This window comes from Melanotaenia boesemani, chromosome 21, assembly GCF_017639745.1.
Source record: "Melanotaenia boesemani isolate fMelBoe1 chromosome 21, fMelBoe1.pri, whole genome shotgun sequence".
Lineage (NCBI taxonomy): Eukaryota > Metazoa > Chordata > Actinopteri > Atheriniformes > Melanotaeniidae > Melanotaenia > Melanotaenia boesemani.
Genome location: NC_055702.1, coordinates 8,821,659 through 8,840,164, shown reverse-complemented (window position 1 = coordinate 8,840,164; position 18,506 = coordinate 8,821,659). Strand labels below are relative to the sequence as shown.

Genomic DNA, 18,506 nt, shown 5'->3' with positions numbered 1-18,506 from the left:
ATGTTGCTTATGAAAAGAAACGTGTATGATTTTTAATAAAGATCTGTTATTATAGACCATAAAATATGGAAGTTGCCACTCACTATCCAAGGTAAAGACTTTGTAAAAGTTTTTTAAAAGGGCTCTTATAAAGTGGCTTCATAAAATTATTGGTTTCAATGGACTTTGTTTTCAGTAATGTAAACACTATAATTATTTCCCACAAGTTATTAAAGTAGCATTAGCTAGGTTCACTTTTTTTCTGATGGATTTCTGTTTATTTATAACGCAATTCCTTAAGTTGAAATGAGAATGTAAGTATTACTGTCCAGCTCCACCTGTTTATCCAAACATGGTCACATCTGGCACCAACAAAACCCAAAATGTCAACAGCCAGGTGCCAAGCTACATCATGCATGCTTCCCTTTAAATTTAGGATTAGATTTAAATAAATTACCTTTAAGGCAGCACAAAATTTTATTTTTAACAAAATTAGTGAGCACCTAATTTAATTTTCAGAGTAACTGACAAAATGTTTTTTTCACAGCTAAAGAGTTATGCTAATTATGCTTTTCAGTCCTAGTTTACATCACTGATATCAGCAACACAAATGTATAAACTTAAAAAATGATAAAGGTCCATTTTAACTCGGACTATGATCTTTTTCAAACCCTAAGTAATTTTGGTACCTTTCTGTTGACACTTCAATAATGTTGATTATTTTTGGTGCCTTAAGTCTAATTAAACACCAAGTGATAACAAAACGTAAGAGAAACTTCAATCCAAAATTTAATGCAATGAAACCTAAATAATAAAATAAATATCTCTCACTGATTTGATCCCTCAACTTCTGCAGCTGTGACACCATCAACTCTTCGATCTTTTTATAAGAAATGCTAATAAGGGTCATTTCAGAAACTTATGATTACTTATACACTGCTGGACCAAAACAAGTTACTACATACTTTATAACTTAGCAACTAGTGTAAATAAAAGTATTCCTTTAGAAAGGTACTGCAAGAATTAACATATTTCAATTTATTTACCTTTAACTGAAGCAGTGATCAGTTTCCATTCACCATATTTATTGTATTATTATGTTTAATTGCAGCTTTTTGTTGCAGCTGATGGAGATCCTTTAAAGATCTTTATGAAATTTTGTGCGAGTTGGAAGGAAATGAATGTTGATGAATCTAATCGAAAATGATGCCACAGCAGAAGCATGGTTCATCGAAATTGAGTGATTGTTACTGACACATTTAGAGACAGCACAACTTTAGATTTTACCTTTGAACTCACCAGATCATGACATGAAGTAAAGAAAAAAATAAAGTGTGCCCCTTTTGCATATGTTCTAAAATGCAAATTAGTCTGGATTCATTATTCACAGGCAAGTCCATTATGAATTTATACCTTCACAGACAGCGAAACCACTCAGTAGGAACATCCTGCCGTCCAACCAATCACCTGCCGCCATCCTCCCCTAATGAGCTACTTCCAGTCCCTGACATTAAATTAAACCCTCCCAGGGGGAGCTTTAGTCTTAATTAGGAACTGATCATTGTGTGTGTGTGCATTTGCATAAATCAATATGCTGAATCTCGTGTAGAAAGTATCTGTCAAGCTCGTTGATTGCATACTTTATACTTATTTCTCTTTGACATAGACACATGCTGAATGTAACGTGGGAAAAGAAAGATCTGTCGTTCAACAACCAAGGCTTCCTCTCCAACCCTTCTATGGTTATTATTGCTTTGGACCGGGAGAGACTGTGGGACAAGGTATGGAGCATAATGAGCTAAATCATAACATATATTTACCATAATGTGGACAGTGGGTGTACAAAAATTCGGACAGCAGATTGTATATTAAACCAAGGAAGTAATATATTTACAGTAACCTAAACTTTTTCCTGTTTTATATCACCACACAGCAAAGGACACAGTGTCTCCTGAAGACAAGCATGAAATGCACTGTGAACATTGTGGACTTGCAATCAAAAGTTTATAGGCAATTAAAAAGAAATTTTATAAATATTTTGGGGCTCAGGTTGGTTTCAACTCCAACTTTAAAATAATTTTTGAAGAGAACAGTTTCAGTTTGGATTTGAGCTTCACTTTATTGTAACTACAGCATGTAAAAGGCCAAATATAAAGATGAGACGTGCAGACACCCTGAGCCATATGTTTCTTTGAGTATGAATGTGCACTTTGCACCTCCAGATGGTTCATCTACTCACATCTCCATCAAAAACATTTTGTACTGACCTGTTTAAACCCGTGTTGTGATCATGGTTTATGAATGAGAGGCATGTTATACAGTACTGACACAGGTAAAACATCCATACAGCAGCTGCATTGTTTCATATACAGATATTTTAACATCAAATTTAGAATGAAAACTGAAAGAAACAGAAAATAAAAAGTTTCCTATGATCTTTAAACTAATTTAAAGTATATTTACAATAAGAAATATTAGACGGAAAAGAAGCTTGTAAAATATATTAGGATGTAAACTGAATTTCACATCACTTCTGTGCAGCCTTGTGTTTTCTGAGGCTATATCCTTCCCCTGTTTCCTCAAAACTATGCCCTGCAATCTAGAGTTTTTTTTTTTTTTTTTTACTCCTTTAACACACACAAGCACACACACACACACACCCAATCAAAGCCTGAGGGGATGTAGAAAAACCGTGACATAACAGAGAGGCCTGAACCTAATCTCACAGCTACAGTTAAACCCATTCATTCCTGTCCTGAAAAAACCAACCTATTTTTTCAATGTCACTTAATGTCAGGCTCGTATGTCTTTGTGTTTGTAGGAACATGGTCATGTAATCGCGCTGATAGGGATCATACATGTGCAACAGCCTCACACCATCTCCATTTATATTATGTCTTTGTGTTCCCATGACTTATTGATGTTGACAAAACACAAACATAACAAGACATTTTAAAACAACATTCTGTACAAATGTTCTCCGAGCCCTCTTTCCTTTTCTTTCCTGTCTCGTTACATTCTGATCGTTCACTTGTACCTCCTCTTCATGTCATGTCATGTATCTCAGCTGTTATAACAGCGCTGCACGGTGCTCTTGTCAAGCTTCTCTCCTTCACTGTGACAATCTGACAGTTTAACATGATGTTGTTCCTTTTCATCATCTGAAGGGCGCTGCCGGGTGACATTTTAGGTCCACATTTATTGCCAGGATTCTCTCCTGTTCTCTTTTCTTCCGCTCCTTACTTTTGCACCTGCAGAGCTGAAATAATGATTATTTTCATATGAACTATAGATCAAATAGCATCAGATAATTGGGTGATGTGAAAGAGAAAGTTAATGGAAAGCTCTCTGACCAAGAGAGAGATTTTTGTGGTTGTGTTTGAGCACTAGTGTGGTTCAGAATCCACACAGCCAATCAGCATAAAAATATCTACAGCACCAGTTTTAGATTTCTGGACCCACTCTTCACTCATGAAGTAGGAGAAAGAACAAACATTAGGTTTTTATTTCCACTTCTGAAACACTTAGAAAGTGCCGTATTTATACAATAAGTATGATGGGACCTGAATTTATATAAACACATGACTGATTATGAGTAACATAGTTATTTAATATCACCATACTCCCACAATAAGTACGTCACACTATAGTAACATTGAGGTCACCAAGGAAAAGTCTTGGTCTCAATTGTGCATTTCACTCTATAGACTGCAAAATTAAATAATTGGAATTAATTACACCAAGTAAGGCCACGAAACACAATGAGAATAATTTCTTGACATCCATATTCTGTTAATGGAGAAGAAGATGTAAAGAACAATGTAGACTCATTCTACCCACTTTCATCTGCTTGTTTGAATTAAACAGCAAACTTTGTTATTGACCGTCCTCTGCTTTAAATTAATGATTCAGAGTGGAAGTGAACCTTTACAGCTGAGGTCACCGTTTCCTCTCACAAGTAAACCAGGAGTGTGGATGAAAGTTTGATGTAGAATGTGACATACCATGTGAATGTGAATATACCATAAAAAAAGTCGTTTTACCCTGAACTGTGTCTGTCACAAACCAGGTTAGTTTTGCTGTATCTCTGTTTCCATCCTTTAGAAACTCGTCACATCCAGATGAAACATTTTGGTTACATTTCCTGTTGATCAGATATTGAATTGAAATGTTTACAGCAGCCCTCTATCTGATTCAAACGTCATTAGCCATGTTTACATGAGAAAATTTCTTCAATTGGATTCTGATCAGACCTGAATTGTTTACTTGAACCTGAAAAATTTATTACATTCATGACATGCGTTGATATGCATCACATGTTTGAATGGAGAGTTGTGCCACTGTCTGACTTTCCATAACCAGCAGTAGAAGCTGGTATTTCCAGTGTAAACAAACACCATTGTTTGTCCATATTTATTGCTGTCTTTGCAATTTCAGTTTTTCTCCCCCTTAAATAATTTGAAATGATTTACAAATCTCAAACAATGTATTTGTGTCAAATACTAATCAGTTCAGGTTGGTCCCACTACATCTTCCACTAGATACAACTTTTTTTTTTCTTTATAGAGTGAAGTGAACAGTACAACATGGACCATTACGTAAAGTGTGGGAATATGTTACACTGAATATTGGCTGACTTAACAACATACGCAGTAAGGATAATTTCCACCTGACACTTGGAATGTGTGTTTTCATTTGCGCTGATCCGAACAACAATCAGCATAACCAACCCGTCTCATCAGAATGAAGTTTTAATCAAGCGGTAACCTCCGCCTGTAAAATGTGAAGCCTATGTGGAAGTGCAAAAAAAACTGTAGTTCACCCCTCATCTGCTAGGGTCTGGCTCCAGAACAGAGCAAATTCCCACAGACTCCTATGGTAAAAAGGCCAACTTCACAGCAGAAATAAACATGTTTAAAGGCTGGTACAAAAATCCATTTTAGGATTAATAGGTCAAGTTTACTTTCATGACAACTGTGAGGGGGGTGAATTTTTTTTCTAAGTAATCTGTTTGGATGTTATTTAATCTTGAAATTTGGCATTAGGGGCGTGTCCTTTTGATTGACAGGTATCTAATATCCGCGGAAAGAAAGGAGAGTGCAGCACAACCGCGGTTTTTAGCCATCTAACAACGTGCCTTAGCTTTAACCCACCTACCTCCATTAGCTGGTTTGCTACCATTGCTAGGGGTTAGCTCGGTTAGCTCTTAGCTACAGGCAACTCAGAGTTTGATGGTTGTCAATCATCCACCCACACCTTCACAGTCCCCCTCTCAGCTCACAGTCCTCCTTTCAGCTTTTGGATTTTCTAATGACACTCGTGACACTACCAAGATGGCGACGGTGGGAACGCCCAACGAGCTTCACTTTTGCTTTTTAGAAACCTATGGGTGAGGCCACGGAGGCTCTGTCCATCTTTTATATACAGTCTATGGTTTTAATCCAAATGAGTGTGATCGGATCAGATTCTTTTGATTGGTATGTTAACACAAAGCATTTTTATTGCGATTTTAATCTAAATACTGGTCCACCACTTTGATACGGATACCCAATGAATACATCAGTCTATTGAAAAATGCAGCTCTAAAGTCATCTTTATGGGTAGCTCCCAAGATTTCTGCAAATGAAATCATAAATTATTTATAGATTTTGGTGACCAGTCAGCTATATAGTTTGTACCAGAATTGCAAGCGAATGAAGGAGCTTCTTCAGAAGTAAAATATTGGTTTTTCTGTCACGCACAAATGGTAGAAACAAATTCCCATCTTGTATCATAACGTGTGTTCACTCATTTTAGGAGGTCATTCATGTTCAATAAAGGAAAACATTTGCTTGAGTGAGCTAAAGAACAAATAAAGATTTTGCATGAAAAGGGGATCTCATTAAATCTATGAGTAAGCCCATTTCAGATGTAGTAAGTCAATGCAGGCCAAGCTCATACGGCTCATTAGGTTGTCAAGATGTGACAAACTGGTTCTCTTGGAAAGGGTTTCATTGAGCTTAGTGCTGACATCTAATAGGATTCACTGTATAATAATGACATTATAGTATGAAGTTGCACCATTTGACATAAGAAAAGATATCTTTTTGTTCTGTTTGGAGTAATTATCTTATTTTATTTGCCAGAGTCTGCGTTAATGGATTTATTTTCAGTTCAGTGAGCTTTATCAAGCACAAAAAACATTTTCTCAGTTGTTTAAAAAAAGCTCCACAAATGCAGCAAATATTTTTAACATGCCCAAAAACTCATAATAAACAGGAATTATTACTGGAATGGTTCACATTCACAGATTATGACATTTAAATTTGCTTGTTAGTTGAAAAAAAATTGAATAATTATTCTATAAAGTCAACATGGATCCGAGGCAACACATACTGGGATGAAATATTAATGTGATGTAGTTGGTTTGCCCTTTATTTCAGTTTTTGTTATTTTCGTGCTCCCTTGCTCAAAGAATGTGAAAGTCTCTTTAGTGTGTTATTGTGCTCTCCTTTCATCTTTTAGTCCTCTTCTTCTAGGTCAGTACAGGCTTTTTTTTTTTATTTTTTTTTTTTAGATAAAATAAAAATAAAGAAAAAAATCTTAGCCTGCAGGGAATGAGAGGTGAAAAGAAAAAAGGTTGACATGAAGGTCACAGCTCAGATTCAAACATGTAAGTTCATGATACCAATGAGCTCTTTCTCTCCTGCACTCCCTGTTCAGGTAGGTACATTCGCTCGGGGCATCCTTCAAGTTCGCTACCCCATCTGGCCACGGTACGGCAGCTTCCTGGAGCATGTGTCTGATGACCGTCACTTGACTGTTGCCACCCTGGAGGAGCATCCCTTTGTCATGGTAGAGAATGTGGACCCGGGAACTGGCACATGTGTTCGCAACACCGTACCTTGCAGGCGTCAGTCCAACTACACAGAGAGGTACGCAAAGAAATGCAAACACATCTGCAGTCTGTTCTAAAAACTGTAGAAGCAAGCCTAGCTGTGTCCCACACAAACAAGTCACCAGTTTTCATGCACAGAAACCTTAAAGGGGTCAGCCGCAGCCAGAAGAAAGAGGGCAACATTAAATGCAGATTTTTTAAAAAAGTAATCTGGCTGGTTCTGCTGGTTCACACCTAACCTTGACCCAACTCAACCTGGACTGTGTGGACAAGTCTTACAGTACTCACATGCCACTGGTTTAACTGATGATCGAAAAGTTTAACAGGATTTTTAATAATTGTGTTTACAAAGGAGGTTTTGCTGACTCGTTTTGGAGATTTTAATTGCATCACACTTCCCTTTAGTTTCTTCTAAACTGGAGTTCCAGCAGCTAATTTCAGGGTTAGAAAATGCCAAACACCAGAGTTATTTAAGGCTGGCACCAAAATTAAGTCAATTCCCATAAACTCCAATTTAAAATACCCAATTTTACAATAAAAATAAACACGTTTACAACCCTGTAGTAAAAACAGATTTGGTCTGATAAACTAATTTATTTGTTCAACCATTTATAAGGTTATGAATTATAAGCAGGGTTGCTTCAAGTGACTGATGGGTGTTGGGGCCACTATTCAAACAGTCAGATCAACTCTTTGCATGATGTCATAAAGAAAAAAGGAGGTGTAATGGAGTAAAGCCAGAACTGTGAATTGTGAGGAAAATCATTCATGTGCATTAGAGACAACCAGAGGGAGGTAGAGAGGTGTTAGGAGTAGTTTTTTTCTGCATGTAGTGCTTAAAGCAATTTTTCAGTAATGTTGAAATCTGTGTGTTTTGAAGTGAGTGTGGAAATCATAATGATCTTCAGCACAACTGTTATTGTCATACCATTTCATCCTAATATATATATATATATATATATATATATATATATATATCACATAGAAAAATCAGAAAACAAGTGAGTGAGTGAATACCATACCAGACCAGACCAGACCAGACCATACCATACCAGAATAAACGATACCATACCATACCATACCAGACCATACCAGACCATTCCATATGATGGAATATAATTAGCTTTTTTGTCGCTACTGGGTAATTTGTTTTGGGCTCAAGTGCTGTTACATCCTTCTATCTATAATACAATGGCAGCTGTTTTAGCATAAACAAATTTGTCTTAAATATGGAAAGTTAATTCCAAAAACATCCTTGGATTTTCCAGAAAGTGTGATAGCAGGAATGGTAAATGAAAGACTTTCTTAACTAACAGTATCAAGTGAAAGAGAGGTCAACAGGACCATTGGCTTCAGTACAAAGTACTGAGGTAGTTACTGAAACAGAACAGGGTCAAAGCCCACAAAAACATTTCTTTGATTGTGCCAGCAGGTTGAGTTCAGTTATATTAATACAACTTGCAGCAAGGATGTCTTTGTTAAATTCATCATGGTTAATTAATTTTTAATGAACAAATGATACCTGAATTCCTAATTAGTCAGCCAATTCTTTAGTTCACAAAACTTATTCATAAAATCAGTTGTTTACAGTTTTAGTAATATTGTGATCTAGTAGGAGATACAGTGGTGTTTTCTTATTTTGATCCTCCAAGATTATATTAACTAATACTGGCTATGCCCCATTTGAAAGGATTGTATAGTTTCTTTGAAGCAGAGTTGCGTGTTATAGTCAGTGTGTTACCTGCAGTAGATCACCACCGATAAGCCAGCAATACAACACTCTAAAAAGAGAGAATATCAAGAGATTGTTCCTTCTGCTACAAGCTTCAGGGACTTCATTTAAAAGCTGTCAGACTACTCTGAGTGTTGAAAAATTATGCTAACAATTTATCTTGTGTGTTATGCCAAGGGAACCTTTTCAAGCTATGTTCTCCTAGGGATGTTTGAGCAGCTCAATGTACTTTTCTTAGTAGAAGCATATTTTTTTTCTGTAAAACAACTGTGTAATACTCCTGACCACCAGTTTGAAGTGTTTTGTCTTCTATAAGAAGAAACAGCAGATCAAAAGTGAAGCATTCTTTCAAAAAAACTATCGGCCTTGACTAACTGCAAGCATTTTGTTCAGAAAAAAATCCAAAAGACAAAAACAAACAAACACTTAAAACAGGGATTAACCTCATTTTGCATTTACTGCCTGTTTTGCACCTTTTAGTCCTGGCAGGATACCAAGCCAGACATCATGCAGAGATGAGTCACCTGAAAGCTAACCTGCCACAGTCACCGCATTTCATGGCATTCATTTGAGGCATTAAAGCAGACATTTACTCAGTTTGTTGATCTTCTCTTGCTCGTCTTCACACAAAATGTCAGAAAGTTGGTGGATTACCTGTTTAATCCATGTAGACCACTTCTCTTATTTTTTTTTTTAATTATAAAAAGCTAAGCTGATTATCTATTTCTCAGCCCCCCAAATAAGTGTAATTGTCAAAATACAGCTGAACAGCTGAAATTTTATGGGTATATGTGCCTACAGTTCTCTAATCACATGACAAACAAAACAGCCAATTTAGCCCAAACATGCTGTGTTCCTGCTCACGATATTGACTCCACATATGTGTCTGTGGGTATGTCCGTTATGCAGATTGCAAAGCTAACCATGTCTGGCACATTAATTATAGAAAGAGATATGTAGCGGCTGTTCTTGGGCTCAATGGCCACATTGATTGCCAGTAAAGAAGATTTATCTACCCAACACAGGGACATCTGTCAAAGCATGGAACAATGCTATCCCATCGTAGCCTCTTTCTGGTTCTTTTTCACATTGCTCTCTGGCTGGCATGTCCCATTTGGACATGAACCAGCAAACAGGAAGCAGGGAAGAGGGGCAGAGTGAGTACTGCTGCTATTTCAATCCCATAATCTTGCAGCATGGTCTGAGAAGCTTCACCGTAGAGCAGATGTTTAGCATGATTAAAAGTTTTGGTCTTGCTCATTAAAAAAAAAAAAAACCTTTCTTTGGACAGATGATAGTTTCTTTTCGCCAGAGGGCTGTGCCCACCTCTCTGTCCTGATTAAACACAGGAATTCTACTAAAATCCAGTTTATTAACTATCTTATATAATACGGTCCTGCACAACATGTACTGACTACAAGCTAAAGAAAAGCGGGTCTGAAACAGTTTGTCCAGATTTCTCTTGGCTCTTTGACAGAGGATTAATTGCCAAGAATTTTGATTACTGATGAGTGGATTGTTGGTTTTAAAACTGTCTTGTTTGTCCATATTGTTTGCACTTAGAAAAGAAATCGTGGATATGGCTTGTAAAATATTGAAAGGAGACAAAAAGAAGAACAAAGATTAAAAGCTGGACTATGATGAAAACTGAGTTGATTTCATATTTATTGTCTTTACTTTCACCCCTAACATCACGTTGCATCAGTTATGTTGTACAATAGATTTATCTGATGTAAATCCAATTTTAGTTTATACTTTTCTTTTTTTTTTCCTTATTTTTAATCCCTATGGAGTGGATCTTACAGTCATGGTTCTGGTGAGGCGTCATCATGCATCTATTTTGTGGTAAATTATTTTTGATTGATTGAAAGTTTATTTGAGCAAAATACCATTAAACAAACAAAAAGAGTATACAAAAGAAGGACAAGTTAAAAAAGAAAGTCTTGGTCCAAAGGGAGTGGGAAAAAGCCAGCGGTTTTACAATCCCACCCCCTAAACCAGACACCATTAACTTATATCAAAATATGTATGGATCAATATTAATAATAATAATCATTTTATTATAACAGTGTGACATTCAAAGTGTAGTCTATGAAGAAACTATTTTCTAAGTTTGATTAACTTAGCTTAACTTGCTTGCAAAGCAAAGCCCTCGCTACTCCAGTGTTATGGTTTGCACTGTATTGTGGACAGTGAGCCAGCATCACTGTTAGACATCACTAATGCTCTTGTGGGAAAGTGGGAGCAAATCCCTTCAGACAGGTGCCAACAAATCTGGTGGAAAACCTAAAACCAGATGATTGGAGTCTGATCTAACAAAACTAATATCATGATCCATATTGATACGTGACTCTGTTCCTGTAACTTTATTTAATCTGTCATCTGTCTGTCAGCAGTTCTTCCATATTTCAACTTACAAATCAATGTAGGCTGGGACCTTTCTGTGGAGTCTGCATGTTCTCCCCTGTGGGAGAAAACTGAGCACTCTGGCTTCCCCCCACAGTCCACAAACATGCTCACTTAGTGTCTCTGAATTCTCCCTAAAAGTGAGTGTGAGTGATTGTTTGTCTCTCTGTGTTCACCCGTCAATAGACTGGTGACCTGACAAGGTTGTGCCCTGCCTCTCGCCTTGTAGCCGCTGGGACAGATTCCTGATAGTAAGGCAATGCAACTTGGAAAACATTATTATTTTTTGAGAGTGGCTCAGTGGATGTTACACATTTGAATTGTACACTATTGAAATGGAAGTGATGTATATATCAGACAAAATAAGTGCAAACGCAAACAAAGTAATTAAAGTCACACAAATCAAATGCAACTCACGTTTAGCTTAAAGACAGCTCTGTATTGAGACATTTTGTGAACCTATAATCAAAAGAAAACAGCTCAGTGGGTCAGGGTAACTTATTGTATTTGCTTTAAGAAATGGTGACCTTAAGGAATTTATCATAGTTATTCAAGATTGGTCTGTTGCACATTAATTCAGCCTCACTGTTTTCTATAAAAAATACAGAAGAGTTGGGGGTTGCATACTTATTTTATAGCACCAACGGATAGTTGGATTGGGAGGACACTAGATAAAAATTCTGCACACCAGCATGCACTTTGTATGCACAAACAATGGTGGAATTATGCTGGCAACAAGTTATGACTATTGTAGCTTCTCACTGTTGTGTGTGCATGGCATGGTAAACACGTTTACTGTTTATGTTTGTTGTGTGATTACTTTGTTTTTGTCTTTCATTACTTTCTCCTTTGGAATTTCTACATTTTTAACCTAATAATTCAAAGGAATATCCCCTATTTTAAAAGAAAATCATAAATATACACACGCGGACAAAATTGTTGGTACCCTTCTGTTAATGAAAGAAAAACTCACAATGGTCACAGAAAGCCATTCTTGGGTGTTTTAGTTGTGTTTTGGGTCATTGTCCTGTTGCAAGACCCATGACCTGCGACTGAGACCAAGCTTTCTGACACTGGCCAGCACATTTCTGTCTAAAATCCCTTGATAGTTTTGAGACTTCATTGTACACTGCACAGATTCAAGACACCTTGTGCCAGATGCAGCAAAGCAGCCCCAGAACATAACAGATGTGCCTTGGCAAAAAGTTCCATTTTTGTCTCATCTGTCCACAGGACATTCTCCCAGAAGCTTTGTGGCTTGACAACATGTAGTTTGGCTTTTTATGATTTGTTTTCAACAATGGTTTTGTCCTTGGTCGTCTCCTATTAAGTCCACTTTGGCTCAAACAACGACGGATGGTGCAATCTGACACTGATGTTCCTTGAACTTGAAGTTCACCTTTAATTTCTTTAGAAGATTTTCTGGGCTCTTTTTGTACCATTCATATTATCCGTCTCTTTGATTTGTCATCAGTTTTCCTCCTGTGGTCACGTCCAGGGAGTTTGGCTACAGTCCCATGGATCTTAAATTTCTGAATAACATGTGCAACTGTAGTCACAGGAACATCAAGCTGCTTGGAGATGGTCTTATAGCCTTTACCTTTAACATGCTCGTCTATAATTTTCTTTCTAATCTCCTTAGACAACTCTTTGCTTCCTCTGGGCCATGTTGAGTGTGGTACACACCATGTCACCAAACAGCACAGTAACTACCTGTAGCTTATATATAGGCCCACTGACTGATTACAAGATTGTAGACACCTGTGATGCTAATTAGTGGACACACCTTGGATTAACATGTCCCTTTGGTCACATTATTTTCAGTCTTTTGTAGGGGTACCATCATTTTTGTCCAGGCCTGTTTCATGAGTTTATATTTTTAAATAATTTTGTTGAAGCATGGTTAAAAAGCAATGTCAGACTTTCATTGGTTAAATCTCATAGAATTTCTATGTATTACTTTTGTCAGATTCAAGTTATTTCTGTGACCATTGTGAGTTTTTCTTTCATTAACTGAAGGGTACCAACACTTTTGTCCGTGTGTGTAGCTCTTTACTGCCAGAAATGTTAATTTCCAATATTCCATTGCAGCCCTGTGATGAGCTGGTTATCCGTCCAAGGTGTAACCCACCATTTTCGTGTTATCAGTTGGGATAGGCTCCAGCCTCCCTGCAGCCTTGTGACCCTTTGATTAAGTGGGTATAAAAATGGATGGATGGGCAGTCTATTGTTAAAAAAGAAAGAAAAATGTTTATTTTAAATGGTCTTTTAATGTAAACATCTAAATTGAGCCTCACCACAGACTTTGTCCAAAAGTTGGATTTTTTCTGGTCAGAGCTTTCATTTCTGCTCAATATTCTGTGGCAACATATTAATAAATAACATTTTGGAGAAATAGTTTGAACAGGACAATTAAGATTTAAACATCTGCATCCTTATGGCCATGCACTTTTTATATGGATTTTAATTGTTGGTCACGCAAAAGAAAGTTTCTTTTGACATCTGAGACACCTAATACACTTCTTGTTTTTTTCCTAGTTAAAGAAAATCATTAAACAGTTAAGCAAATTTACCCTGTACCCATTCTTCTGTGTTTTTGTTAGTTTCATATGTTTTTTTCTGTATTTTTGGTGCTTTTTCTTCTCCACCCTCTCTTATAAAAACTGTTTTCCTATATTTTTGACTTGTTTCCAGTTTGGTATTACCTAATTGCATACCCTCCAGAGCCAAATTAAATGGACAAAAATATAAACTCTTAAATGCCCTGTGAAATTAAGACTTGATTGATTGAAGGTTTGCATGGCTAATTAAGGAACCCACAGATTTCAAATCATTGCATACATATGTATTAGTTCTTGTGCCTCCAGGTCAGTCTGTCCTGTTCTGATTTAAAATGTTAATAATTGTTACAAAAAAAAAAAAAAAACAAAACAAAAAAAAAAAACCTAAAAGATTAACAACAAAGTTTTTTTTTCAATTTTATACAACTGTTTGGTTTAAGCAGTACAAACTTTACAAATCTTAATTAACTGGTGGAAATTCAATGTTATAATATGCACTGACAACAGGAATGAATGAAGCATAATGACTGCCAGGAATTACCCCTCATTCCTGCAGGGTCACAGTAGGAATTTCACATTTCCACCGATGCCACCGTCTCCTCCTCTGAACAGAAATCTCTGCCCTGTCACGACTTGTCTGCCTGTTCACTGTGTGTTTTCTGTCAGGCGTTCATCTGAGAGTTTACCTCCCTCTTTCTGGTCCAGCTGCTTCATCCTCTCCTCCACGCTGCACCAATTTCTGGGCATTGTGTGGAGACCATACACACACCTACACACACCACTCACACTCACACACACCACAACGTAAATGCTGTGAATCCTCAGAGAACGCTGCACTGCATGTGAACATGTGTTTGTGTGAGACCGAGAGAGACATCCCAGTTGAAGCACACTTGTGTGTGTGCTGGTGGATTTCTAGTCAAGTGTGTATAATGACGACAGGTGGCCAGCAGTTAATTAACACTGCCTTTATCAGAGTTAGATTCCCATGAAAAATGAAAGCCCTTCAAATAAACTTTTTTTTTTCTCAATACTATTAACTTTTACAATTTTGAAAACAATCAACTAGAATTTTAATTAATCACAACTTCTTCTAATACAGTCTTTCCCTCATTGATCCTCCATCTTGCTTATTATCATTCTTCAGCGCTTATGCTGACTCACTGACATGCTCAAGTTATCAGTTATACACTCGCACACACTCACAGCATGACTCATCCCTTGTAGATTTTAGGTCTCCATTTTGGAGCTGGATAAAGCATAGACTGAAATATAAAAGTAAATCGAAAATTTCGTTCCCTTCTCTAACACTTTTTGCCCTCGTGTTACTCTTCTACACCCCATTAAGTAGCAAGGCCACATAGGAAGTGAGTGTGTCCCACAAATGCTTTTCACCTTAATGGGTTTTGATTAGGGGCCATAAGAGTCCCCCCCCACCATTCAATGCGGCCTCTGTTACACTGCGTGAAAGTGTATTTGTGCATGTTTGTGATGTTCAGTGGGCATCTCCTCCCTTTCTCTGAAAGACGCCTTGTTACCTGACATTGATTTTCGCTAATGAACCAGTGAGCGCCTGCCCTTCGGTTGCTGCTGTAGACAACGGTTGCTGTCAGCATGAGAGCCTGCGAGTATTTAGCACTCGCTCTGTGAAACGAAAGCAAAACAGCAGCTTTTGTCCCTGAAACTAAAAATAGTAACATTTCCAGCTGTGATCTGTGATCAGATCAGGCTGAGACATAAAAAACTTTTTGTGTGACTGTTTTTTTAATTTTTTTCCACCCTTCTCACAGTATTATCGGCCACTCAGAGTCCTACACCAAGTTGTGCTGCAAGGGTTTCTGCATAGACATCCTTAAGAAGTTATCCCGAACCATCAAGTTCTCCTTTGACCTTTATCTGGTAACCAATGGAAAACATGGCAAGCTGGTCCATGGGATTTGGAACGGGATGATTGGGGAGGTGAGAATGCTGCGTTTATTATATTTATACTGAGTTTGCTGTTGTGCATACTAGTGTAGAAATGGGAGGTTTAAGGGGTTCATTTACAGATCTAATGTACCCTCAGGTTATAGAACAACCCAGTTGCATTAGATGCAAGCTGTTTCCATGTATCATGTTGGATATTACCCCAACACAGAATGAATGTTGACTAGATATTTTATAAATACAACTTAAATAAAAACTATACTTTAAATTTTATGTGTTTTTTTCCCTAATGTTTGAACCAAAAATAATAACGTGGAAATAAGGGGTAAGCTCATTTACAAAAGAAATATCCAAGTTAACATTTTGATTTTGCTGCCACACAAACATTAAAATGTGGCCTAAAAATATATAATGAAACTGTACGTCGTTATTATTATTAAAAAAAAAAAAAGATTGAAAAAAAGATAGCCAGCATAAAAATACATCAGCTTATTAATTCATTAATAGGTGCAGGTTTTTTTTTTTTTTTTTTACTTTTTTATTTTCTTGTTAGAAGACTATTTTATGTTCAGGGTCTGCATAAGGAAAAAGCAGGTCTCCCTTAACTTTTTAAAATCCTTGGTCACAATAAAACCATTAGCTGATAACCACTCACAGCTAGGGCTGAGACAAAGGAACCTTCTCTCAGATGCAGCTTCTGGAGGAAAATACTATATACTATTGTACATGCAGTGTAAAAATGAAATAATAAATAAAATAAGATAAAAAAAATATCATAGAATGTTTAATGCTTGGTTAAGGCATCCCAGGTACCTATCTCAATTGTAACATAACTATACAGTTATTGGTACAAACAACCTCAGTGTATGTTGATTATACATGTAACTGCTTGCAATGGCATCATACACACACTGGTCACTTTATTAGGCACACCTATTCAATTACTTGTTAACACAAATAGCTAATCAACCAATCACATGGCAACAGGTCAGTGTACTTATGCATGTAGACATGGTCAAGAAAACTTGACTAGTTCACAATGAACATTAAAATGTGGAAGAAAGTCGATCTGAATGATTTTTAATGTGGCATGGTAGCTAATACCAGATGGGCTGGTCCGAGTATAAAAAAAAAACATAAAACAGTTGATCTGCTGGAAAAATGCACCATATCACAAAGCCTAAACACACTAAAACTGCCAAAACGACAATATATTAACTGTACTCCATTGACCTCCACAGTAACCACCTTTAGGTTGTGGTGGAACACCTTGTTGAAGTTGTGCCATGAAGAATTAAGCCTGTTCTGAAGGGAAAAAGGGTTCCTACCTGGTACTAGCAAGGTGTACCTGACAGGGTGGAAGGTCCAATAGAAATGGTAAAACTCTGGTTGTGTAAAATGGCTCAGTATCTTGAAAAGACAAACAAAACACATACTCCACATGTTATTAATTTTATATACAGAAGAAGAATGTCAAGAGGATTTTGACTCATTTACTTGTTACAGGCTGACATTTTATTTTACACTCCCTATTCCAACAAAAATAATGTAGTGAAATGTTATTTTCCAAACCTTTCCTAGTCTCCACTTGCTTGGAAAGGTTTGGTCCACACATGCCTTTTGATGGCCATTGTGATATATCTGACAGTAGCACTGCATGTATAGTTTCTTTCATGAGTTTTTATGTAGGTAAGTGGTGTAAATACATAAACAAAGCAACTCTCTATGAGCCAGACCTTCTCAAACACAGCTGCAGCTGAAAATGAAAGACCCTGAACAGGTGTTCTTCAGAAGAGCCTTCTTGTTGTGTTCCTATGCCTGAGGGCACTCTGCTGTAGCTGTATAATTATGTTTGTGTACAACATTTTTAAAGCTACCTTGGATGAGAAATTTTTTGATACATTATTCCACCATCCTATATGCTCAAATGATGAGACAAACATTTTTTCCCTGCAGACATCCATTATTTCAGTCATAGTGTTCTGTGAAGTGCTTTCCTGTTCAAAAGAATTGCTCATGAAATTATGGATTTCCCTTCTTTGGGGAAAAAAAAGATTATTTTCTGCTAAAAAAACATTTAAAGCAGCTTAAAGTACTGTTAGAGTAAAGGTGTTTATTGCAGTACGTTGGTTGATTGTAATTTGTCTTCTCAGGTTGTGTACAGACGAGCTGACATGGCCATTGGCTCTCTCACCATCAACGAGGAGCGATCAGAAATCATCGACTTCTCCGTGCCGTTTGTTGAGACAGGCATCAGCGTCATGGTAGCGCGCAGCAATGGAACAGTATCCCCATCTGCCTTTCTTGGTAGATAATAATTCTTCCATCTTTATTTTGATCTTTTGCTGTAGGTTCAAACTGCCACAGCATCTGTCATAAAGTGAATCGTGCATGCTTGCCATGTTGCTGCCACCTCCTTTCCCAACACTTTCTTACATCATGGCCTACTTACACGAGTTCTGTCTCTGCAGATGCTTCAGGAAACTTTCCATTAAGCTTTTATCCCAACAACAACTGTTGCCTACAACTAAATCCCCTTGCACACCACAGCAAATAACAATCTTCAGCATGAAATCCTCAACAGAGTGTTTGCCTTCTTTTATTTTTATATCCTATAGTTCTTTATTCTCCCTCCTGCTATCCTCCTACTACATATGACACCATCAATACACTGTGTTTAGAAGCAGGAAGTCTATAAAAGAAAAAAAAGGAGGCTAAATCCATGTTTTTAACATCTCCTCCTCATTCAGAGCCCTATAGCCCGGCAGTCTGGGTCATGATGTTTGTGATGTGTCTGACGGTAGTAGCTGTGACGGTGTTTGTGTTTGAATACTTCAGCCCAGTTGGCTACAACCGCAGTCTGGTCAGCGCAAAAGGTGAGTTTTACTCTGTTTTCATTTAATTTCAGTGGCGTAATATAATGAATGATAGAGAAGTGACTAATTCCTTAAGCATTATGAAAAAAGAGGAAAAAAAAAACTGCCTGTACATTCTATATATATCTAATAAAACTAAATAGATTAGA

General features: G+C 37.1%; 1 protein-coding gene across 1 annotated transcript in view; it reads left to right on the top strand.

Annotated features, from left to right (window-relative positions):
- LOC121632794 (glutamate receptor ionotropic, NMDA 2C-like) overlaps positions 1-18,506 on the top strand; it is a 64,637-nt gene that overhangs the window by 33,698 nt on the left and 12,433 nt on the right. Inside the window, exons 7-11 of the mRNA XM_041974542.1 lie at positions 1,646-1,760; positions 6,682-6,893; positions 15,346-15,514; positions 17,635-17,788; positions 18,232-18,357. Coding sequence (XP_041830476.1) covers positions 1,646-1,760; positions 6,682-6,893; positions 15,346-15,514; positions 17,635-17,788; positions 18,232-18,357 — 776 coding nt within the window. The remainder of the gene's footprint in view (positions 1-1,645; positions 1,761-6,681; positions 6,894-15,345; positions 15,515-17,634; positions 17,789-18,231; positions 18,358-18,506) is intronic.